Source organism: Rattus norvegicus, chromosome 8 (assembly GCF_021556685.1).
Source record: "Rattus norvegicus strain SHRSP/BbbUtx chromosome 8, alternate assembly SHRSP_T2T, whole genome shotgun sequence".
In the NCBI taxonomy this organism is placed as follows: Eukaryota; Metazoa; Chordata; class Mammalia; order Rodentia; family Muridae; genus Rattus; species Rattus norvegicus.
In genome coordinates this window covers 76,223,622-76,248,470 of record NC_141541.1, presented here as the reverse complement: position 1 = coordinate 76,248,470, position 24,849 = coordinate 76,223,622, and the positions used below count along the sequence as shown (strand labels likewise).

Genomic DNA, 24,849 nt, shown 5'->3' with positions numbered 1-24,849 from the left:
ACTTGCTAGTTTTATCATAAATGCAAATATTTTCAGTTTCCTCTAAATATTTTATATGGCCAGAAGTAGTTACTAAGAGTTGGATCATGGGTTGGGGATTTAGCTCAGCGGTAGAGCACTTGCCTAGCAAGCGCAAGGCCCTGGGTTCGGTCCCCAGCTCCGAAAAAAAAAGACAAAAAAAAAAAAAAAAAAAAAAAAGAGTTGGATCATTTACTATAAGTCAGATCCTACTCCCACGCCTTCCCAAAACTCCTGAGGGCTTAGATGTGTTACTTTTGCTCTATCCTTAAGATGTACTTAACACCTTTGCAGAGTCTGCATTAAAATGACTAAATAATCACACTCTGGGGGCAACCTGAAGGGAGACATCTCTCCAAGCTGGATTCTGACATTGCTGCTCTCTCCTACCATCTGGCTGAACAGATACGTCAGTTCTTAAGGATCTTATCCACATGAGCACAAAAATTGATCCCCACCAGGAATTCTAGAACCTTGTATACGAAGAGTATAGTACCTTATATATGATTTTTTCTGCTTCATTTAAAATGCATGGAGTCCAGTGTTCATTGGTCGTCTAAAATGAAATGAAAGTCAACTATTACAAAGTAGTATGTGTCATACACACTCTGGTATCTGTACGTAATCATCAAATAATGTAGAAAGAAAAGGGGCCGGCCAGACAGCTCAATGGGTAAAATCATTTGCCACCTGACCACTAACATTCGAATTCAACCGCAAGGCCCACATGGTAGGAGGCGAAATATACTCTTACAAATTTCTCTGACTGTCACATGTGTGCTATGGTGCAGAAATGTCCTCTCTCAAACACACACACAAACATTTACCAAATAAATATATTTATAAAAGTTCAGAACTTACATAGGTTAAGTCAGATAAGGTTAACTGATACTTTATATGTTTATATAACAAAAAGAAGCAGTGAAATTTAAAATTGAAGGGACTCTTTCAACCACGTTCCTCCGTTTAGAAAATTATTGTTGGGTTACTATGGCATCTGAAGTCATAGACGTGCATGAAAACAAAGAGCTGGCATGTACACATGAAGAAGATACACATTTTTGAAAAATAAACATTGCTGTAAGGTAGGATGGAAACACAGTGAGTGTGGAAGTCAGCACATGTGTGCAGTGTGGCTGACAAGGCCAAGTACTAACACCCACTAGGGGACATTGCTGACAGATTGCCTAAATGATTTCCCAAGCTGAGGAGTCAGAAGGAACTGAGTGGGAGTCAGACATGGAAAGCAGACAGTTCTCAACATGTCTGACTTAAGGAGTGGGTGGGGAAGAAGAGATAGTTAGAGTCAGGCTGGGGATGGAAAGTTAAGCAGAGCCTTTTTAAGTTTTGTTGTGAGGAAGAGACAAAGGTGTTTAAGACTGGCATGATAGGACACGCTTTTAATACCAGCCCTCAAGAGGCAGAGAGAGGCAGGAGGCTACCCATGAGTTCAAGGCCAGCCTAGTCTACTTAATGAATTCCAGGCCAACCAGAGCTACATAATAATACTCTGTCTCAAAAAAGGAAAAAAAAAAGTGTTTCACTGCGTATAGGAAGATGAGGGAAAGAGAAAAGCAAGCTGCTCTGGAAGAGAGGATGAGAGAAGCAGGAATGTGGGGACAATGTAGACACAGAGGATCTAATGTGGAAGTAAGGCTATCTCTGAGAAGGTGAAAGGAAGAACGGTGTGTATACAAAAGACGCAGCAGGCTTTCTGACAGCCTCTCATCAGTGAGGCCCAGCAGCTGAAGCAGACAAAGAGCCACCTGCTTTAGATAGACTCAATCTTACAAAACACAAAAGGGGCCCTCGGACTCCTAAATCAGCAGTAAGTGTGGCTTAGCTAGAAGCCTAGCTCAGTACCCACCCTTGAGAACAACATGTTGCAGATCTTGATGAAATAAAACAGGGAGAATGAGGGAGGGCACTAATAAATGCTAAGAAGAAAGTAAACAAACAACAAAGGCAAGACCTCCCTCACATGAGTTCTAAGACCAGACTGTCAAAGGGAATTGCTATGGTGGCAAATGAAACAGTAGGGGCTCTGAGCAAAGACTGGGGAATCACAACAGCACACAGTAAGACCACTTGCACTAGAACGCCTTACAGACCAGGTGGACTGTGGTCTGCTATTTCTCTCTCTCTTTTTTTTACTTGTTAGATGCTCAAAGTTAAGTATGATGCTGTTTATGAAGTCTGTTATGAGGCTCAGTTGTCTGGATCAGTGATCCCTCTACCCATAAGAACTCAGACTGGTCTTTCAGATAGTATTGCTCCTGAATATTCTGCTCTGTCAGAAGCTACTGCATGTCCCCAGACATGTTCCTTACCACTTAGTTACTCAGAAAAGTTAAAAAAAGAAAAAAAAAAAAAAACTCTACCTATACATACCCTATATTGCTTAAGGGATTACAGACAAAATAATCTGCATTATGGAATATCTAATCAACATGAATAACATCTCATCCCAGTCCCTCCCTCCCTCCCCCCTCCCTCCCTCCCTCCTCGTGATGCTCACACTCTGTCTCCTCTCTGGAAATCCTACAAAATATTACCAAGTACAAGCTCAGAACTCTACACAGTCATCTGTTCCTTCCCCACATGTACAAGATACAGCATTTATTTCTTCCAAATGCTTTAACATTTGTTATGTGGAAACATTTTAAAAATCAAAATAATTACTAAATATAAAAATATTACTGAAAATGGTGAACTTGGAGAAAATGTGCAGCAAGAGAATTCTTCAGAAACATAAAAGCTATTTAAAGCAGCATTGTGCCTTAGGCAATTCAGTTATTTCAGAATATTAATACTTTATACAGATTCCACAGAAGTTTTAGATAAACCAACATTACCAACAGACTAAATTCTCTCAGGGTGACACCGAATGAAAGCGGCCTTTCTGGATCAGTGACCTACCAAAGAAGAAAGGGAACATTAAAATACAAGATGGTAGAGACTTGCCTTGTCTGGCCTCAGTGGGAAAGCATGTGCCTAGTCCCACAGTGACTTGACATGCCAGGGTAGGTTGGTACCCAGTGGGTAGCCTCCTCCCCTTCTCACAGGAGAAGGGGAGGAGGGTATGGGGAGAGGAGGTAGACTAAGATCTGGATGTAAAAGAAATTAATGGGAAAAAACGATGGTGAAGCCTTTAAAACATAAGTGGTCAGTCCAAAATATGTGTGCATACGAATAACACCAAATGGATTCAGAGGCTGTTTTGTTTTTGTGTAACTAAAAATAATAATGTAAAAAGAAGAGGTCATGAATTGAGACAAAGTGGGGGGAACACAGAAAGAGCTGGAGGGGGTGGTAGGGAGGGTTGCAAATTATATAAATACAGGATTTGTATATTCAAATCTCAAAAGAATAAAAAATGTAAATTTAAAATAGAATGTAAACTTAATAATAAAATAATAAATGGTCAGCAGGTAAGCACATGTCCAAGAGGGAGTCACACAGCCCAGGGACCTGCAAAGACAGGAGTGGGCCCCTGATACGGTTGTGTGTCCATAGAAACACCATGACAGATACCACTACTGCGGTGTGTTCCCAGAACTGTTTTCCTACACCTAAGAAGCTCCACAAGTATGGCTGGCAGACTCTTCTTAGATAGCTAGAAAGAGATGGTCCTTTATGTATACCACAGTGTTCTCCGCAGACAATGACTTCAGCACTTAGGATTCCCATGGTCGCAAGCGTGAGCACTCTATAATTTTACTTCCCTTGACACCTCAAAAGTACCTGTTTTGCTGAGATTATTTTGGGTTTTTTTTTTTAAACAGGATCTCACTTTGTAATTCAGCCTGGTCTTGAACTTTCAATCCTACTTTTGCAGCCACGCTTTAGAATCTTAATATTTAATTGACCAAGTCTATTTACCCCAAATCTACCAAAGATGAACTGCTTTTCTGTTTCTGAACTTCTATATGAGATATTTATAAATGGTGTTTAGCCTATGTCACAATGTGCATGATGCTGCTGTTGTGACCACTGAAAGATGTTTGAAAGCCATAGACAACTGTTTGCTTGTGATAGAAGCATGAATTGCGAGAAAAGAACTTGTAAATGTTGTACTATGTCATCCAATGAAACTCCATGGCATTGTCGCACAGACCCCTATCAAACGGGAAATATGTGTGTATGCTCTGGGGTAGCTGAGAAGCACAAACAGCTTCATATACTTTATTTGTAATTAATGCATATAAATATTTTATTCACATAAATGTATAATGGAGTCAGCCACGGTGGTGCACACTTATAATCCCCATACTCAGATATATATACAGGTATACATATATATATATATATATATACTGTCTCTGAATAACTAGTGTATTTTGATTTACAACAATCACCAGCCATATTGCTGTGAATGACAGAAAATCAGTTGTTGGATCTTCTAGTCTTAATCTTAGGTCTTTAGGGAAAGCACTCCAGCTTTCAAAGCAGTTATAATCATTTGCATTGGCAGCCACAGTATAGAAACGTCCCATTTCTCCACACGGCTTTAACAATAACTCATTTCCATGATACACTGGGTACATTTTTCCTGACTTGCTGCATGCAGGCGTATCTGAGTTAGCAAAATTTACTTTAATACCTCCAGAAAGCCAAGAGATAGAATGAGCAAACTGCAAATACATGGCATTGAACACTGTCACACAGAGAACCCAGGAAGGGAAATGAAACCCTGTCTATCTTCTAATCTAGTCAAATCTAAGGCAAATTAACATGAGACTCTAAGCTGGGTTGCCTCGAGCCTGGCTTCTAACCCACTGTGGGTGCTCCCGAGACGCTCAGGCCCACTGCAGGACTAGTCAGAGTCTGTATTACACTGACCAGAGGCCCTGTCCCCTGACTGCTATTGCCAGCAGTTACTCTAATTGTTTTGACGATATAACTGAAATCAGTCTCTTAAAGTTATACATCGCATATACAACAAAATCCGAACAACGCACAGGAACATTCAGCCCAGGCGGAGGTTTACACTATTTACGGATGCACAGCCTGGCCAGCGCTGCTGTGCAAAGGGTGAAGCACCAGCACATTTACAGGGGTGGCTATCAAATTTAAATTTAGGTTCAGTTAATCTACAGATGGAATACCAGAAGATATAGAATATCATAAATCATATCAAATGACCAACGAAATACTGAAATTACTCACATCATCTTCATATTTAATATGAATGTCTGTTATTTTCACTTGGACATTTTTTATTACTTGAGTTGCCAATTTTTCCAGAAATGTATCCTTTTTTGCTTCTTTGGGCTTATCTGTGAAAAAGAGAAAAACAGCTCAAGACTTGCAATTCTCACACACCTCACGACTGATGGCCGAAGAGCGCTAAACGCACTACGCAATGGAAATTACATTGTATTCTAGGGTCCTTTCTTAGACTTACTTTAGAATCTGATAAACAGTTCCAGCTTAAAGTTCAGTTTTATGTTTAAACTGCACACTAATGTTCATTTTACCTTCCAGGACAGAAATCAAGGTGTATAAACAGCACAGGTAGAGAACTGCTTGTACCTACCTTTGGAGCGATCAAGACCTTTAAAACGTTTCTTAAAATGTTTTTTGTGCTTTTTACGCTTACGTCCTTCTCAGTGGAAGCATTTTAGTGAGAAAAGGATAAAAGTCAAGTTAGCAGACAAGAGGACAGAAAAGGAAATACGAGAATTCTTCCTGAATCCAAGTTCAGCGAGACTTACCTCCCTCTACACTGACTGACCCACTATTTCAACATGAACACAAACTCACAAGCTTTCTTTACTATATTAACATTCTGCAGTGAAGAACAACTTCTAATCTAGAGAATAACTAGGCAGATACAATTACATAAAACATGGATAAAACATATCCATTCCCAATGGTGTTTCAATATTTATAGTTACATATTACAGTGCCACTTTAAGTTAAATGTTACCAAAATATTGGAAATGTAACGATGATGACATGACATAAAGCCTCAGGGAAAGTTCTAGGCGATGTGCGGCAGGGCAAATGGGATGGCTGGGTTGAGGGCTATGGCCTCTCTAGATGATGATCTTTGCAAACAGAACTGCTTAAGCATGAGGTAAAGCTCATGAAAGTAGAAGGGTATAAAATGTATACCAAACAGTACATTCGGCTAGCACTGGTTCCTCTAAAGTGTATCCTTCTTATCTGGCATTTTCACATTAGCCAACACCCTCTAGTGTTCTACTCAACCAACAGCCAGGCACCAGCCATGACCTGACCTCCAGAGGAAGTCCTGCATGGTCTCCTGACTCTGCTCCCCAGAAAAGACCTTCTGCTCTGCCACTGCATCTAATATACTAGTTGAGCCTGTCAATCACCCATGCCAAATCATTTAAAGGTTCTCTGCAGCCTGACAAATAAAATCAAATGTGTATGCATGGCACAGGCCTGGTCTTTGCCACGCCTGCTAGCCACCTACGTATGGGAAATTGCAGAACTGTTACTGGTAACTTCCAAAACACACTAATGCCAATGCTATTGCCTCCCTACACACCACTCTGCAATCAGGCTACCGTCCGCAAATTCTTTACCAAGCAAACTTTTAGGTATTGCTGTCTCGTGTCCAACACTCCTGCCGTATGACTCACCACCCGTATGAATCTTTCCATTGCTTGCGTAGCCTCAGGGCCTATACCTTACCCAAAATTCTAATAAACAACAAGGTGCTGTACTGAAATGTCTGCCTGATTTTTTTGCCAGTGGGCAAGAGGCTCCTATCCAGCAAGAGGCTTCCAAGAACAGAGATCCCTGTCTAAGCAAAGGCACACAGCATATGCCTGTTCAAATGAACTAAGACATCACACAAACATCATAACAAAATATAAAATGTGATCAGAATATATTTGTATACAGCCATAAGTTCTATTTTATTTTGTCGATATTTATAAATTGTCCTACCATAAAATTAAGACAAGAACTAGAATTACAAGAATAAACTGGTATTTCAGACTAAGTCCGTTACATAGATAACAGAAGCTGACTAGCACAGCCACTAGCATTTCTTAACACAGTGAGAGTTCCTGATTCCACTCCATAAATCAAGCGTACGAAAGACAATTCTCAAAGAAACACTACCGGAGGAAGGTAAGAGAGGCAGCACTGTCTGGAGTCTCCAGGCCTGACCATTAGCTCTAGCTTCACAAGCGCTCTAGCCCCTGTTCTAGCATTCATGTAGATGTGGAAGGCACCACATCAGTCCTCCTAATACCATCTTAAGTCTACAAAAGTGCTACAAAAGAGTTTTGAGAGAAAATCCCTATTTAATCTAATAAAGAATAAATTTCTTCTGATTCTCAAATACTCTAGGACAGTTCTCAAAACTTTGATCTTGGGACTTTTTAAATTCACATTTAAAGCATGAGCAATTTGAAGAGATTTCAAGTAATATAATTTATGATGCTAGAAATAAAAAACAGAAACTATTTTCAATTCATTCAAAATAATAACCATCACTTGATTACTTATAGTAATGCACTACACACACACACACACACACACACACACACACACACATCCCCAGTGAGAAGAATCACACGATTTTACATTTGTACAAATGTAATATCTGGCTTTAGTGTGGCTTAGCTTAGTGGAAGATGGCAAGATTCATATGTCTGCTTCTGCCTTCAATCTGCTGAGATATGTTGTCTGATTGAAGTCCATGATGAAAACATGATTCCAAAGCAGATATGCCACTGGAAAGGGGGCGAGTGTGTGCATGGTCACGTGTAATTATGAGGAATGCAGTCAAGTTTAGAAAGTAGAGTTTCGGGGCTGGGGATTTAGCTCAGTGGTAGAGTGCTTGCCTGGGAAGCGCAAGGCCCTGGGTTCGGTCCCCAGCTCCGAAAAAAAGAACCAAAAAAAAAAGAAAGTAGAGTTTCTTCACTAGGGTTTTAGATTATATATAAGATATATCATCTAATTATAGTCAGTCAATTAAAGTCAGTTGGCCATCGCACACGTGACATGGGCCTTTCAGACAGCCACGACTTTCCAATCGCTGGGCATACGGAAATCATGCTGCACTGAGTGAGGCAGAGCCCCCTCACATTCAGTCCTGTCGACGTTTAACACAAGAGGCAAATTTGCTGCAATTACCTCAGACTCACGGGACAATCTGGCCATACTAAGTGTTGTCAAGCTCGAGGTGGCAAGTAAGGGGTTCTTAGAACTCCAATGTTTCATCAAAAGCACCAAGTGTCACTACTGAAACATGGCGGTTCTGTCACTTTGTTTTCTGTAGTAGCTACACACTGAGCCTTGAATGAGGACAGTCTGTCAATCTTTGGAGTACAAATGGCCTTTGTCCACAAGAAGCAACTTCACACGATTCACACATCTGCACGAACAAACACCCTTGAGAATCAGCTGACTCAGCATTCAGAAATGCTTCACATGCACCTTCTCCTGTGTCCCACAAAATTTTAGAGACCTGCTCAAAGGTTAGTGTCCGTTTAAGTTAAAATTCTACTTTGTCAAGAAAAAACTTTAAGAAATACTGGCATATTTCATTTTCTTTTGCTTTTGTAATGAGTGCACAGTAGCAAAGTAGTACCAGTAAGTAGTCCAGTGAGCTGTCCCACCTTGAATCAGGCCATGACAGCCACTGAGTTACAAGCCATTGCTTACACCAGATACAAATTTCAACTCAGTGAAAAGTTAAATGCTGGGCTGGAGAGATGGCTCAGAGGTTAAGAGCACTGACTGCTCTTCCAGAGGTCCTGAGTTCAATTCCCAGCAACCACATGGTGGCTCACAACCATCTGTAATGGGATCTGATGCCCTCTTTTTTTTTTTTTTTTTTTTTTTTTTGGTTCTTTTTTTCGGAGCTGGGGACCAAACCCAGGGCCTTGCGCTTCCTAGATAAGCGCTCTACCACTGAGCTAAATCCCCAGCCCCCTGATGCCCTCTTCTGGTGTGCCTGAAGACAGCTACAGTGTACTCACATACATACAATAAATAAATCTTAAAAAAAAAAAAAGTTAAATGCTTTAATATCACCATGAAAATAGCTCTACCTAGGAATTGATGCTCTAATGTTAAAGAAAAAGTGAGATGCAGTAGGGGAAGAACGTAGTCAGAAACTGAATGGGGAAACTGTCATGAAGTACACCTGAGACCCCAGCTAAGACCAGGGAGCGAAGGGAAGGCCGTCATCAAACAAATCTTCTCACTGCACCATGAGTCTCACTTCACTATGATTACTTTAAAATCTAAAAGAAGAAAGGTAATGAGTCAGCTAAGGCTTCCTTCGCTGTGCCTTTTCCTGGCTTTTACAAGACCGGTGATTGTGGAAGGTATAAGGATAGGTCACCAGCACTCATTATAACTTCCAGGCAGATTCTTCCTAGAAAGACCGGAAAACACTGGTAGCAGTGACAACAGAGAGCCAGTTCATTGCAGCCTATAAAACTGCCCAATGACCCTGAGATTCTCCATGCTATCCTCGTACTGAACAAACTAACAAATTAGCAGTCAGCCACGGCTACCTCAGTGGTAGACTTGTAAAGTAACAAATTAGCAGTAAGCCATGGTCACTACCATGGTAGATTTGTAAAGTAACAAATTAGCAGTCAATCACGGTTACTACCTTACATAGATTTATAAAATAAAAAATTGTTAAGATAACTCCACTTAATGCTTCGAAACTGCCATGCAAATTTTCCCACTGTCAAAATAAAAATACATATTAAAGAAGTTTATCTGCAGAGGGATTCTACCATAGCACTCAGTATTTGAAATTTGAGATGCACACGCACTTACCATTTAGTCAAAGCAAATCTAAATTGTGCTGAAATTAACATAAATTCCTGAAGAGTTATAAAGACATAACATTTCATTTAAATATTGAAACTGCTACTATCTGGTACACAGCCTAGTGTACATAAGATTCATATTCTAAATCCTACAGCAAACAGCCTTCAGTTTGCTTTTGTGAAGCTTCAGGTTTCAACACACTCTACAGGACAACAGAAGAGAAGATTACACAAACTGGAGGACGGGAAAAAAATGCAGGGGTCCTCCTTGAGGCTCTGGATGAAGCATTAAAATAAATATATATATAACACATATATTCCATCTTACTGCTTCTTGCAAATCTGAAAGTATCTGCTGTAAGCAAAAGAAAGCACTCTGTTGGGAAACACTATGACTGTACTAAAAACTAAGCCAAAGGGAGGGCAGCACAAATTTCACGGTCGTTTGCAGATCTGAGAATTCTACAGGGGCAGTGAGCTGTGCTTGCTCACTCACAAACAACAAGCTTCCAGCACAGAGTTTTCCAGAAGACGCTCAAAGACTCGGTGAATGAGTGAATGGCTGTGGAGGGAGGGAAGAGGAAGAGATGGCAAGGGTATGAACATGAATTACATTTCCATATTTCCCAAAGGACACGCACTGTCCAGTGGACTCCACTAAAAGCTCAAGCATAAATAAGAACATCAGTATCGTGAAGTTAAGTGTAATTAACCATGCATACCCACCAGGCTTGACGTCCTTGTAAAGCAAGCTTTCCAAGCCATACATGAACTCCCCATGTGCACCTGCATCCCAGGGCAGCAGGAAGCGAAATGCAAAGCGTTATAAGACACCTTTAGTTTTGCAGACTTAGCTTCAGAACCACAGAAACCACACTGCAGGACATGTGAAGAGCCAGGGACATAAAACCATCCACCCCTACGGAAACATTCCCAGCGACGGCACGTCCATTCTCTCAACATAAAACCTTCCTTCCACATCAAACAAAAATTCTCCACCATGAAAGTTGAATCACATTGGGCAAGGCAGATAAACAGCACTGACGGCTTGGGTCTCATTGTCATCTCGCATTTTCAAACACAACACAAATGTGTCATCTGGGTTCTCCTCCTGCCTGTCATGTGGCCCGTTTTCGTTAAGTTCCTATGATATCTGCCACTAGCTTTAAAATCAGATGAGAAAGTCTCCGCTTACTTCACTGTGTGACTTGTTCCTTGCAGACAAGGAGCCTGCAGGCTTTGCTCACTGGAGTTAATACTGGCTAGACAGCTCCCTCTCCCACTTCCCTCCCAAAGGGAGCACAGCAACTTCAGACTTTTAAAGAAAGGCTTGTGAACTCCCACTCCTCGGCCAGCTGGAGGCTAAAGTTCACCTTTGCACCAGGTAATGTGATTACTGACCTCATTGCCCTGTCATTCAGGTCTCTTTAAAGTGATCTCAGCTAGTTTCCCAACCGTACATGCAAATACTCTGTCTCAAACCCTTAACGTCCAGCTCTCCCCACATGTGCCTGGCCTTTTCTACCCTGCCTACCCTGCCTCCCTGACCTGAAGACCTCTTTCTCTCTTCCATGTTCACAGAACCCACTGAGCTGCACAACTTAACCGTGTCACCCCATTCTGATCTCCTGACACTCTACCTGGACCTTTTTGATGGGACATAACACTTTCTCCTGTTTGTCACTAAAAAAAATGCCTTACTTGCCCAATTCAAATTGCTTGACATGAGAGTTCCATTTTCAACAACATATAAGACCATAGTGCCTCAAAATTCCCCAGAAGCTAGCACACACAGCATGCGACATCCTACTTTTGAACCTCCTTAATACTGAGTTTGGAGTTTTTATTGCTATTTGTTGGCAGGTCTGTGAGGATGGGAATTTCCTGAGGAAAGTTTGTGGTGTGTGTGTGTGTGTGTGTGTGTGTGTGTGTGTGTGTGTGTGTGTGTGTATGTTTAGTTTTTTCAAACAGTTCTATAGTGACCTCACCTGTGCCATCCTCCTGTGTACGAGAATTACGGGTATGAACTACTACTTACAGAATCTTGAATGTGATATTCTAAACCCAGGGGAAAAAAAAATCTAGCATTCGGTCTTAGGAGAACTTTCAGTCACACTGGTAGCTATTAGATGTGTCCAGCAAACACAGGCGGAAACAAAAGAACAGGTAAGGAAGCCATGGAGGAGCTAATTCAACAGAGGAATAATAGGACAGGCCCGACAAGACTATGTTTGCAGACCCAAAACCTAAGTAAATTTTAAACTACGCAGGCACTGAAGGTGAAGCTCAGCAGTAGAGCTCCTGCCTAGTGAGGAAGGGAGCTCATTTATGCAGCACTAAATAAACCAGGAGGGAAAAAAGCAATTCAGAAGGAAAACTCCAAGAAAAAAAAATAATAATAAGACATATGTAGGGAAGACTGGAGCAGGAATTAAAAGAGTTGGAAAATACCTGAAAAACCACCAATTCGTCTGTGGAAAACTTAGTGCATTTCATAGCAGATTAAACAAAGAATGAGGGGAGTATTTGCAAGTCAAGAAAATCAGGACCTCTAGAAAGAAATATAACCATAGGCTATCATTAGGCCTTTATACTGAGCAATCACCTTGTCATAGTACATAACTGGCCTAAAATTACCACCCACACAGACTTTTTGAAAGTGCAAAGGGCATCTCTCTGTGGTCTTTGGGCTCGTGTCAACAAAAGACAGGGGATTAGGGTGAAGAAAAAAAAAAAAAAAACAGCAATGGCAGACATAAAAAAAAAAAAAAAAAAAAAAACCACAATGGTGGACATTAGTGAACCAGAAAACAACAGCATTGAGACTCCTAAAACATAAACTGGCTTATAAGAACAGAGTATGAAGGACAACAAAATGTGCACAGGGGACTGCCATCTATCACCCTAACTGCTGTGGGGAACCATTTTATTGTTAAGTGTATGTATATATTACCTTGCAAAATTAACATTTTAAACGTGGAGAAACTGTATATGATGGCCTTCCCAAGTACAGAAAGCCACTCCAAAGAAATAGAAAGGAAAAGTTTATTATAGCTAAGCAAATTCTATAAAATTGAAATAAAAGACTTCAGGCTTTGTTCCAAACAACAGTAACAGCATTTTAAGGAAGCTACGTGTTTTAGAGTAAATCAACAAGAGGTTCCATCCTCACTCGTACTTATCTGCCTGTGCAGGCCGGAACATCCCCTCTCCTTATCTCCCTGAGTCTCCACACAGGCAATGGTACCCCAGACTTTAAAATCAAGAAAGACTGGGAAAGCAAGTCTGAAAAAGCGTGATAATTATGTAATAACTACTGATTAATATGGTAAGATGAGAAGCAGTTAAACAATGGTTCTCAACCTGTGGGCTGTGACCCCCTCAGATATCATATAACAAATATCCAATATATCAGATACTTACATCGCAGTTCATAACCGTAGCAAAATTACAGTTATGAAGTAGCAATGAAATAATTCTATTGTTAGAGGTCGCTACAACATAAGATCACAGCAAAAGCTCACAAGAAGATGATGCATAGCCACAGAAACTAGGAAAGAATATTTATAATGTGGTCAAAATGCTAACAACAGATCTCTTCAGTACAGGAACATGATCTCTCAGCATACACCACAATTCCTAAATTAATCTGCGTTACATTCAGAACCCAGTATGTGAAACTGAATTTTGCCTTCTGAATTTTAAGTACAGGTTGACAAACCCTAAAATTTATCACCCAAGAGGCTGCCATGTTTGCCTTACATAATGCACAGACCTAACACAGGACTAGACCCACAAGTGTACACCCTCCATAGAGAAAACACGAATCTCCACCAGACCCAAGCACGTCAGCATGGAGCTAAACTATTATCACTATGGCTATTAAACCACCAACCACTAAACCGGGCCAGATCACGCCTTTCTTACAGAGCACTGAAAATACTAAATTATTTTTTAAGCTATTACAATAGTCCTAGAAAAGGGGGAGTTGAAGATCTCTCAAAGATAAAATATTAATTATATATGTACTATAAATGTGCAATTGTGTAGCTCTATACCTAAATATGCCATTGTGCCTGGATGAATATATATGTGTTTATGTGTATATGCACATGTGCATGTGTGTATACCTGTGTGCACATGTGTGCATATATGGGTGTGTAAATTCAAAAAATAAACTTACTTAGAATTATATAGAAAGAAATGAAGTTCCACTAGTGTCCAAGTGACATGCCTCATTTTTATTGAACTATTTCTACATACTAATGAAGCAAAATGGATGTTTTTAAAAACCAGAAACACTAGTGAACTGCCAGAAAACTTCACCATGCTTTATGAAAGTAAAAGAGAAAAGGGAAAAACTATTAAGGCTTTCACATGTTTTCTTCTATTATGATAGCCTCTGTATTATGACTGGCATTAGTAACTTCTAGTAAAAAAAAAAAAACATTTCTACATAAGAAAAACATAACTTGGGACAAAGAGGAATTGCGGTCAGTGACCTGGAAACCCCAAGAGCTGATACTGCTTCTGTGACTGGCATTTGAGAAGGGTCTCCGATGCGGCCCACACTACTGGGTCACAGGGTCTCCCACATCAACCTCCAGAGTGGCCAGACCTAAACAACCACACAGAGCTCAAGAAGTCATTCTAAAATAGACTTCTCACTGGTTCATGCTTCCAGGGCCACAGAGAGAGCCTCCCTGCCTCCTGTGTAACTGTACTTCAACTCATTTCTAAGTTAATATCTGCTTTGTCCTGTTCTATTTTCCTTGTAGGAAAAAGACGTTTTGTACACAGCACGAAAGAATAAAAACTCAAAAATATTCACCTTATGTAATAAGGAGCTATCTGCCTTCATCACCACTGAAATTCATATACACCACCAAAGACTCAAAAATGATGCAAAATACTGATAAACGGTATCTCGGTCAGAGCAGGATATGGCTTGATTCTAAAGAGACAAACTGGGGGGTCGGGGACTTAGCTCAGTGGTAGAGCGCTTGCCTAGAAAGCATAAGGCCCTGGGTTCGGTCCCCAGCTCGGAAAAAAAGAACCAAAAAAAAAAAAAAAAAAAAGAGAGAGACAAACTAACTGCAATCCGACGAGTCCTTCAATCAGACCAATAACGCTTTTCATTTCATTCCGTCCTGACTCTAGAAATCAAAGTCAAAATCAAAATGTAACGTAATTATCAAATTTATCTGACAAAAAGATAGAAATTAGTGAGGGTGTTGAAATGTTGAAAGCTAAAGAAAAATCTCATTCTGAAAATCCTTTTTCTCATGAAAAGATGGGGAAACAGTCACAGCAGCCGAGCCTTGCACATAGCAGTACACCTCCTACTGTGACACCTTAACCCTGTCATTTGACAAACACACAGGCGTTTGTACTGAACACATACAAAATGTGTAAATGAACACACACAAAATACATATACCTCAATGTCATTCAAAATACAGCTGCCCTTGGGAACTTAGAATAAAATGGTCACCAGACAAAACCAATCAGTCCTCAATGTTGGCCACTGAAATACTCATGAACAGTGTTTTATGGTCTGAAAAGAAGGTTCATTCTTTGGAACTGGGCTTCAGGAAGCCTATGAAAGCTGAGTGGTGGTGACACATGACTTTAATTCCAGCACTCAGGAGGCAGAGGCAGGTAGGTTTCTTTGAATTCCTAGCCAGCCTTGTCTACAGAGTGAATTCCAGGCCAGCCAGGGCTACATACAGAAACTCTGACTCAATAAACTAACAAACAAACAAATACATAATCAACCTATGAAATGACATTAGATATGCCTAAAATATAGGTATGCCTAGGTATTATAACAAGCTTAATTAATAAAATAAACTTACCTTTTTCTGCTGCCTTTTGAAGGGCTTCTTCAATTCGGCAAAGTTCTTTCTGTTTAATATCCTGCAAGGACTTTTCTTCTTTCTCAGCATCATACTTAATACCTAAAGGCATATAGTTAATTCTCACAGAAAGAAATGAAATCATCAAACAAATGGAAAGCTTTAACCTTATTACAGTCATATGTTAACATTATTTTTATAAGACGAAAAAACACTTCTGTAAAAATAAACCTACAAAAACTTTACACATAAATTATTCCTATTCGTTTACAAACCTCACAAAGGAAAAAAGAAAGAAATCAGAAGAAGGAAGGTAGCTAAACACAGGACAGATGGAAAAGGTGGCTAAAAGAGAAATCAGACGACAGAAAATATGTCAGAATACTGCCTGAGTGGTAAAAGTTTTAGTATCTATAAAGAAGACTTAAGGGAGCTGAAGATATGGCACAGTGCTTTAGAGCATTTGCTGCTCTTGCACAGGACCCAAGTTCGGTTCCCAGCGCCCACATCAGGCAACTCAGATCCAGCTCCAGATCTAACAACCCTTCCTGCCTTGAAGGGAACCTGTACACATGTGGTGAGCATAAACTCACACAGGCACACACAAATACACATAAATAAATCTTTAAAATAACTAAAAGCTGGGTGTGGTGGTGCATGCCTTTGAGGGGCAGGTGGATCTCCAAATTCAAGGCCAGCCTAGTCTACAAAGTGAGTTCCAGGGCAGCCAGGGCTATACAGAGAAACCCTGCCTCAAAAAACAAGAAAGAAAAGAAGAAAAGAAGAAAGGGCAGGCAAGCAGGCCTCATCTGGGCCTCTATATTGACATCATCTGGAGTCGATGTAGATTGATAAAAATGTCTTCACAAAGTGTTCTGGGAATAATTAATAATCATAACATCATTGTTATCTGTAATCCTATATCCGATAATATATACTAGGAAAATAGAAAAAGTTAAATAGGGAGATTTTGAAGGAAATATAGTAGTAGATATATGAAGCTGCCATGATGAAAGGCAATATTTTTATGATGAACTAAAAAACTAATTTTAAGAGACAAAAAGGGAAATAATCACAATATCTTACAATAGCAAAAAAAAAAAAACAGTTAATTTTAGACTACTTCATGGGGAACAGTTTCACGTCACTGCAATGTCACTCTATGATTAGAATGTAAAACAACATACTTGCTCCAGGGACCACAAGCAGGTACAATCCTTCTAGGGTAGCAACCACTGCTTCTCCATAAAGGTTTTTCCAAGGAATCTTCAAAGTTAATTTATCTAAAGAAACATAATTTCCATCTTAAATCCTTACTTGACTGCTAAAGAAGATACAAATAAATTTCTCAATTTTTTTTCCCATGAAAAGTACAAAACTCACCAGGCATTTAGTATGTTTGCCACTCAGGAAAAAAGCGGAGGGGGGAATTCAATATTCAAAATGTATATTTTATACTTTCCAAACTTAATGATAGTTACCTGATTTGATATCTCAAGACCCTAAGGTAAGTCACACACCGCGATTTGGAAGAGGAAAAGGCAGCTCGGTGTCATTAGTCACCGAGGCCCAGCGAGGTCATCAGTGAGGATGCTGGAGCCAGAGCTCAGCGCTGCACACGCCCGAAGACTGCACACGCTTTCCAGCCGCACCAACAACTGAATCAGCACAGGCACTGTAAATACTGTCTGTGCAAATAGGAACCAAAGCAGCAGAGAGGTCCCTTCTCTTCTTTATGAATGGGGCAGCAGGTCAAACAGCCATCAGTGGAAGAGGCAGGACCTGAAGGCAAGGTGTGCTGTTTTACAATCACTATCATCGCCTTTCATGTTGCTGATGCTATAAAACTCAAATCTAACTTCCAAATGTGTACTTAAAAGTCCCTTAGAAGCAGGACAGACTTTCTCTCTTAGAAACAATGGTATTAGGCTGAGCATGGTGGTGCACACCTGTCATCCCAGCAGTTGGGAGTAGGAGGCAGGAGGATCCAGAGTTCAAAGCCAGACTCACTACACAGCAAGTTCCAGGTCGGCCTAATGACAGCCAGAAACAAGCCCATAAAAATACCCACCTTCAAGAACTGTGGGCCTAATATTCCTAACTCACTTGGTGTTACACAGGAGAGGCTACAATGGCAGAAGAGAAGGGAGATATGAATTCTGAAACAGACAAAACCATTTCAGGGCCATTTCTTATCTTTTTCCAGTCTCCAGAGCCCCTCCTTCCAAGGCTACAAGAGCTAATGTGCCAGTCAGCTGTCAGGACTGCTACACATCTGTCCTAGCCTTCCTACACCTGAAGTTTCCCATGTTCCAAAAATAAAATATCTTCCTCCACTAGAATTTTTACTATATATATTGTTTGTGTGTGTGGTTGTTTGGGTAGCATGTATGTCTGCGGAAGCCGGAGGGTGCTGGATCCCCTGTAACTGGAGTTGAGATACGAGCTGCCATGTGAGTGTCAGTCTTCTGCAAGAGCAGTCAGTGCCCTTCACTGAGGAACCTTCTCTCTAGTCCCCTTCACCATAATTTTGATAAATAATGACATTAGGTCAGTGCTGCTAGCAAGACTTATTAGAAAAGAATCTGTGACTCACTCATGGATATGAACAACTAAGTCATGTGACCAGCATCATGGGTGTATTTAAAGAACGGTGCTCAACATTCAAACAATTTGATACAACAAACTGAAAGGAAATAAAATAATGTTCTACAAGAGAGAATATTCTGGAGAACTGAATAGCTATATAACTATGTCAGTTTTGTGTGGATATATAGTCCAGGTATAAAATATCAAATTATTTCTGCAATAAAATTTTCATTTCTCAGGGGCGAGAGAGATGGTCAGTGGTTAGGCTAAGCACACTTAATGCTCTTTCATGGGGTCCGAGCTCAGTTCCCAGCACCCACGTCAGGTGGATGGCGAATGCCTGTAACTCCAACCCCAAGGCCATCTGAGCTCCCAGGCACCCCTGGCCTGATGCACACCAATACAATTTAAACTAATAACACTTTTTAAATTTCAATTTCTCTTCAGTTTTCAAAGCTGTTGGGTTTCTTATATGGCTTCCATGTCAGAGTTGCCTATTAATATCATCAGTATACTTTTGGATCACTTCTAATTCTTGTGGTTTTATAGTGAGTACTGCCTATATTTACAACGGATAATGCATACATGGAACTTGATGACCTCCTAACAAGGCAATTCCCTTCTTAGTGAGTATAAGGTCAAAACCACAGGCAATTCCCCTTTAACAGGAGCACTGAGCAGCACTGGGAGAGCACTCAGCCATTGCTGGTAGCACTGCAAACTCATATAGTCACTATGGAAGTTAGTGTGGCTGTTCCACAGGAAAATGGGAACTGATTTACCTCAAAATCCAGCTATACCACTCTTGGGCATATAATTCTTCATCCTACCACAAGGACACTTGCTCAACCATGTTCATTTCTGATCTACTCACAGTAGTCAGAACCTGGAAACAACCTAAATATCCTTCAACAGAAGAATGAATAAGGAAAAGTGGTACACTGCAAAATAAGAGTGTTACTGAGCCACTAAAAAAAGGAAAGAAAGAAAGAAAATCCCAGGTAATTCAATGAAACTGGAAAAAAATCATGCTGGGTAAGGTATCTCAAACACAGAAAGACAAATATGACATGCATAGATTTATATGCAGACATTAGCTGTTAAGTCATTGATAACCAAGCTTCAATCTGTAGAACCACATAGGTTAGGGATAGGTTAGGTACTAAGAGACTAGAGGGAACAAATAGATCTCATTAGGAGAGGGAAATAGAATAGATAGTTATGGATGGATGCAGAAGACTGGTCTGAGAAGATCAAGTAAGGAGGGGTAGGGGAGGGGGAGTTGAGGGAGGGAATACAAGGAGAGACAGCCAAAATAAAGGGCCACTAAATAGGCATTATGGGAACTAACACAGTAGCAGCTTACACACACACACACATATACATATACATATACATATACATATACATATACATATACATATACATATACATATACATATACATATATAGATAGAGAGAGAGAGAGAGAGAGAGAGAGAGAGAGAGAGAGATCTCAAAATGAAATGGTCAAATAATGGAGGAGACAAACCTCAACTGGTCATCACTTGTTACCAAATGAAGCTTCCAGTACCGAGATTGGGTTACATCTAATTGAGTTGTTGGCCAAAGAGGTCCCAGGGGAATCCCCAAACAACCCAGGCTATTACCAAAACTACCAGTTATTCTCCACAAACTGATGGCAAGTCCCCATTACTAAAGATAACACCTACACAACTCGCTAAGTATAGAGAAGTCGAGTTGATCCCTATTAGAGCCCTCACCCCTATATTTAAGTCTTTGGTAAAGGAATACTCTGCATTCTCCCAAAGGAGAAACATGAATACAAACCCACCCACAAACCCTTTTATCCATAATGCTATCCTGTCTGCAAGATAAGCTAGGGCGATAGTGGCACAGCGCTGTGGGAGTGAGCAGCCAACATTTTATTTGACTTAGGGCACACTCCACAAGATGGAAACCATACCCAACGTTTGGAGGAGCAAGCACCTGAGACTAGATAGCCCAGGGTCCTAGGGGAAAACCAAATACTACTGCTCTAGATGGTAATGATGACGATAAATGTAGCAATAAAGTAAGTCTTCGTGACAGTCTGCTACACTCGTAGACCAGTGCCTTGCCCAGCCCTCAGGAAAGCTTCCTCCTGCAGCAGATGGGAGCAAACACAGAGACCCGCAGCCAGACATCATGCAGAGAGCAAGAGACCCTGGAATGCTCAGCCCTAAATGGGATGCCGCCATCACATCCCTTCCCTCAGGACTCAAGTGACCCTGAGGAAGAGGTGGCCAGTGTAAGAGCCAGAAAGGAGGGAAGGCATCAAGGAAGCAAAGCCTTCCAATCAAAAAGGTTCATGTGGACTCACAGAGACTGAGGAGGCACACGCAGGGCCTGCAAGGGTCTGCACCAGGTCCTCTGCATACATATTATAGATTGCACTTTAGTGTTTTCATGGGATTCCTGAACATGCAAATGAGTGGGTCTCTGATTCTTGTGGTGCTTTCTCTTGGGTTCTTTTCCTTGTTTTGTCCAATTCAGACATGTTACGTTATTTATGTGTTATATTAGATCAGTATAGTAATATATTATTACTCTTCAGAAGCTTGTTCACTTTCTAACGAGAGACAGAGAGAGCAGATTGGCACGGAAGGGGAGATGGGAACTGGTGGTTTAGAGGAAGAGGAAATGGTAATAAGGATCTACTATGTGAGAAAAAACTATTTTCAATAAAAGGAGGTGGTGGGGAGATGCTAAAGTGCTAAAAGATAAAGCCCTAAAATTGGCAGAGGAGTGACTGAAAAATCTAGCAGTAAACTGTAGAAGAGGAGTGCATACATCATTAAGTCAAATTCTAGAGTAACAGTAACCCATCTGGAGCTGCACTTTAGACAGATGACTGAGTGGGTGGATGGGTGATGGATGGATAGATAGATGATAGATGATAGATAGATGATAGATAGATAGATAGATAGATGATAGATAGATAGATAGATAGATAGATAGATAGATAGATAGATAGATAGATAGACAGACAGACAGACAGATAATAAATGGCAGATAACTGATAGATCAGGTCCCATGAACTATTTAGGAGAGTTCTGCAGGTAAAATTTCCTATTGATAATTTCTCCAGCAAACGTGTATGCTGAGTTATGGAAAATGGGTAAGTTTGGCTGCAAAGAAGGAGACTTCGTACTTACCCACGCACACGATCCATACCACACTGCTGCATAATACATCAAGTGAAGATGAGTGAGCGAACAGGAGGACTTCATTTAAGTCTACATCACAGTGTTTTAAAACCGTATGGCTTTCACAGATATAGAGACTGTAAGGAAACTTTGGAAATGGAGGTGTTTTACGTAGTAAACCCAAAGCCTGGAGGTAACGACTATTCTCTATCTCCTTGGTTTTTATAAAGTAGATATGTATTTGATGTTCAGGCTTAGAGCTCGGAAACTAAGATAAACCAAAAACTTCCCACATTTCTGGTGAAGCCTAGAAGACTTCTCGGGTTAAACAGTACAGGCAAAATGAACTCTACAGAGAACTAAGCAACTCAATGGAGAGTGACGTACTCACCAATCTGGCCAGCCTTGACTTTGAAAGGAACATCCAATTCACTCTTCGGAAGGAAGACAAAAATTAAAGGACATCTTTATGCAGCCCCCAAATCCCCATGCACATCAATGATAGAACTGATTAACTCATGGCTATGACTGCTTCACTAAATGGTAGTTTTGCATAAAGAAGTTTCAGAGAAGCAACATTATAAACAGGAAAAACAGAAGATGGTTTATAAGGAAAGTAATTACATAAACTGGGTATTTTATTTTAATAAATGAAACAGATGGACACTGTTTACCTGAAATACAAGAAGAACAGAGTCCATGCACGTAAGTCGGCTAAAAACAATCACTGAATAATTCTCTCAGATAATTTTTAGCAAATGAGCAAACAAAACCCCTGAAAAGGAAGGCTCTAACATACTATTTACCAAACTAGCATTTTTCTTAACAAATTATACACACCAACAAAATAATAATAAATTTTGCCTTATCTGGACTCCTGGGTACTAAACCATAACTCTCCTTCATAATGATTGCTACACTTTAATGGTCAGCAGGGACTTTCTATTAGGTGTTATTTAACACATACACTTTCTGCCTAATATTGTATAACATACAGGAATACTGGGAATATTTCAACACTGAACTACAATACTGTAGGTTATGATTGGCTAAGAATCCATTCTCATGATCATACAACTCTACAAACACTCTAGGTGCAGAGGAACAGGACACAATACCTTTGACAAAAGAATTGGCAGAAGTAAGGACTCTGTTCCCCAGGGGTCAGGAAAAGTATATTCAACATAAGCCACTTAGTAAGTGCTGTCCCAGGCTCACTTTCTGTTCTCTTGGAATAATTTAATGAGGACTATAGTTCCCATTTCCAAGTAAAACTTCAGGCTAGGGACACAGTACAGTGTAATAGCATCAGCCCAACACACAGAGACACAAGGTTTCATCTACAGAACTACCAATCAACCAATCAATAAAACCTCACTAATTTGGTTAAACTGTGAGAGAGGGCTAGTTCTCACTAATGAAGTCTATAAATTATGAAGTAACTGATTACACTTAATTTTAATAGAACTCAGATTATGCTGATAGTTCATCCTGTCTCTTGGGGATGGTCATGAAAACCGTTCTCATTGTTGTATTTATACTTATTTTCTTATAAAATCTTCTCATACTGACTCTAACCTCTAGCATGCCACATAAACACAGGGAAGGATGGTTAGGATGTGAGTATTTCTAATGTACCAGGATCTTTTTCCCATCTTGGCCAGGCCAAGGTGGGCTCTGCTACTGAGCCACTGTGCATAGTAAGAAACTGAAACAGAGAAATAAGAAAGTCTAGCACGAGCTGGTAATCTCAGCATTCGGGAAATGGAAGGAGGAGGATCGGGAATTCAAGGTGAGCCTCAGCTATGTAGTGAATCTGAGCTAAAGTTGTCTACATGAGACTGTCTAAATGGGGGGAAAAAGAAGCATATATCCATATACGCACACGCACACACACAAGCACATGTGGGAAATCTAAAGTGTGGTGAATAAACCTTAAGTGACATTGTAGATGGCAGTTTGCATTCCAGGTTAAACGTAACCTCATTGGTCGGGAGGGTGAGTGCTGCTTTGCTTTTAGCTCAACAGCAAATGATGCAAATTCCACACTAAAGCTAAGTGTAAGTCCCTCCTTACACCTTACCGTTCCCTCAATACTCTATGGCTAGCGTGTCCCTACACTGCTCCACACCCCTCGATCACTGCTTAGCACCAAGTGCCTGGAAAATACATACAGATAATTCTGAAGAAAAATATTTCCGTAAGAGAAACAGAGACAGCAAAGCTATACAATCAAATGAATTCCATTTTGGGGAAAAAAAATTGATCATTGCAGGGGAAACTGTAAATCTTTAATCTCATGATTTCCAATGACAAATAGTTAAATAAAGAACCCTGCTTGGAGTGACTCAGTCACTTTATCTGGTACCTGGTACAGATACCTAGTAACCAAACGTTTCTAAGAGCTTGCCAAATTCGCCGAGTTATTAAGCATAATTTAAAAAATAATAACCCTTACCAGAGCATTTTCTTTTATCTGCAGATTATCTAAAGCCACATTACCTGAAAGAAAAAAAGGGGGGGGGGGGGGTGACAAGAAACATGACATTAATACAACCATTAGTATAACGTGTTACATCGATCCAAAACCAAGACCGCAGTGCTAGAGCTAAGAACACAGATAGAAGACTGTGGGGACTCAAGGTCCAGCAGGGAGCACAGGCCAGAGCACACCTGCATTACAGAACAAAACAACGAGGGACATGGGAGAATGTCTGTGGTGGAGTGTTTTCTAAAACGCTGCACACCGTCCCGACTTTTAAAATAACTTTAAAAACTATCTACGCACGTGTATATGCCTAACACCGACAAACAGAAACCAAATAAACACTAAACACAAATGACAGCACAATGTCTCTCGTACAAACAGTACGTGTTTCGTGTGTATAAGCATTTTTTTTCTAAAGCACATTGTTGAAAAACAGAGAAGCGATAAGAACGCCCCGGGAATGGACAGAAAGTACCCCAGCTTTGTACTTAGAAAGAGGAAAGAACGAGACTGTTAGGCAGCCTCCGCGGGGCAGCTGGAAAGGACCTAAACTCTGAAATACCAGATATGGCAGTACATGTCTGTGATTTACACTTAACAGGAGGTTACGTCTGAGACATTAATTTGAGGCCAGGATGAGCTAAACAGTGAATTCCAAGCCAGCCTGGTCTATACAGAAATACCCTCTCCCAAAAATCATACAAACATACATACATATCTACCTAAAATAAGTAGTAACTTCCATGCCAAACACAGTAAAGGCACAGAGGCCATCACAGTAAAGGCACAGGGGCCATCACAGTAAAGGCAGAGGCCATCACAGTGAAGGCAGAGGCCATCACAGTAAAGGCACAGGGGCCATCACAGTAAAGGCAGAGGCCATCACAGTAAAGGCAAATTTTGGAGCCAGAATAGAAAGAATGGTACCA

The 24,849-nt window shown here is 40.4% G+C and overlaps 1 protein-coding gene across 1 annotated transcript in view; it reads right to left on the bottom strand.

Moving 5' to 3' along the window:
* The window catches only part of Vps13c (vacuolar protein sorting 13 homolog C), a 165,236-nt gene that overhangs the window by 126,912 nt on the left and 13,475 nt on the right, over window positions 1-24,849 (bottom strand). Inside the window, 9 exon segments of the mRNA XM_087564087.1 lie at window positions 515-574; window positions 2,874-2,933; window positions 5,188-5,297; window positions 5,558-5,623; window positions 10,524-10,583; window positions 15,656-15,757; window positions 16,843-16,938; window positions 21,824-21,866; window positions 23,891-23,934. Coding sequence (XP_087420213.1) covers window positions 515-574; window positions 2,874-2,933; window positions 5,188-5,297; window positions 5,558-5,623; window positions 10,524-10,583; window positions 15,656-15,757; window positions 16,843-16,938; window positions 21,824-21,866; window positions 23,891-23,934 — 641 coding nt within the window.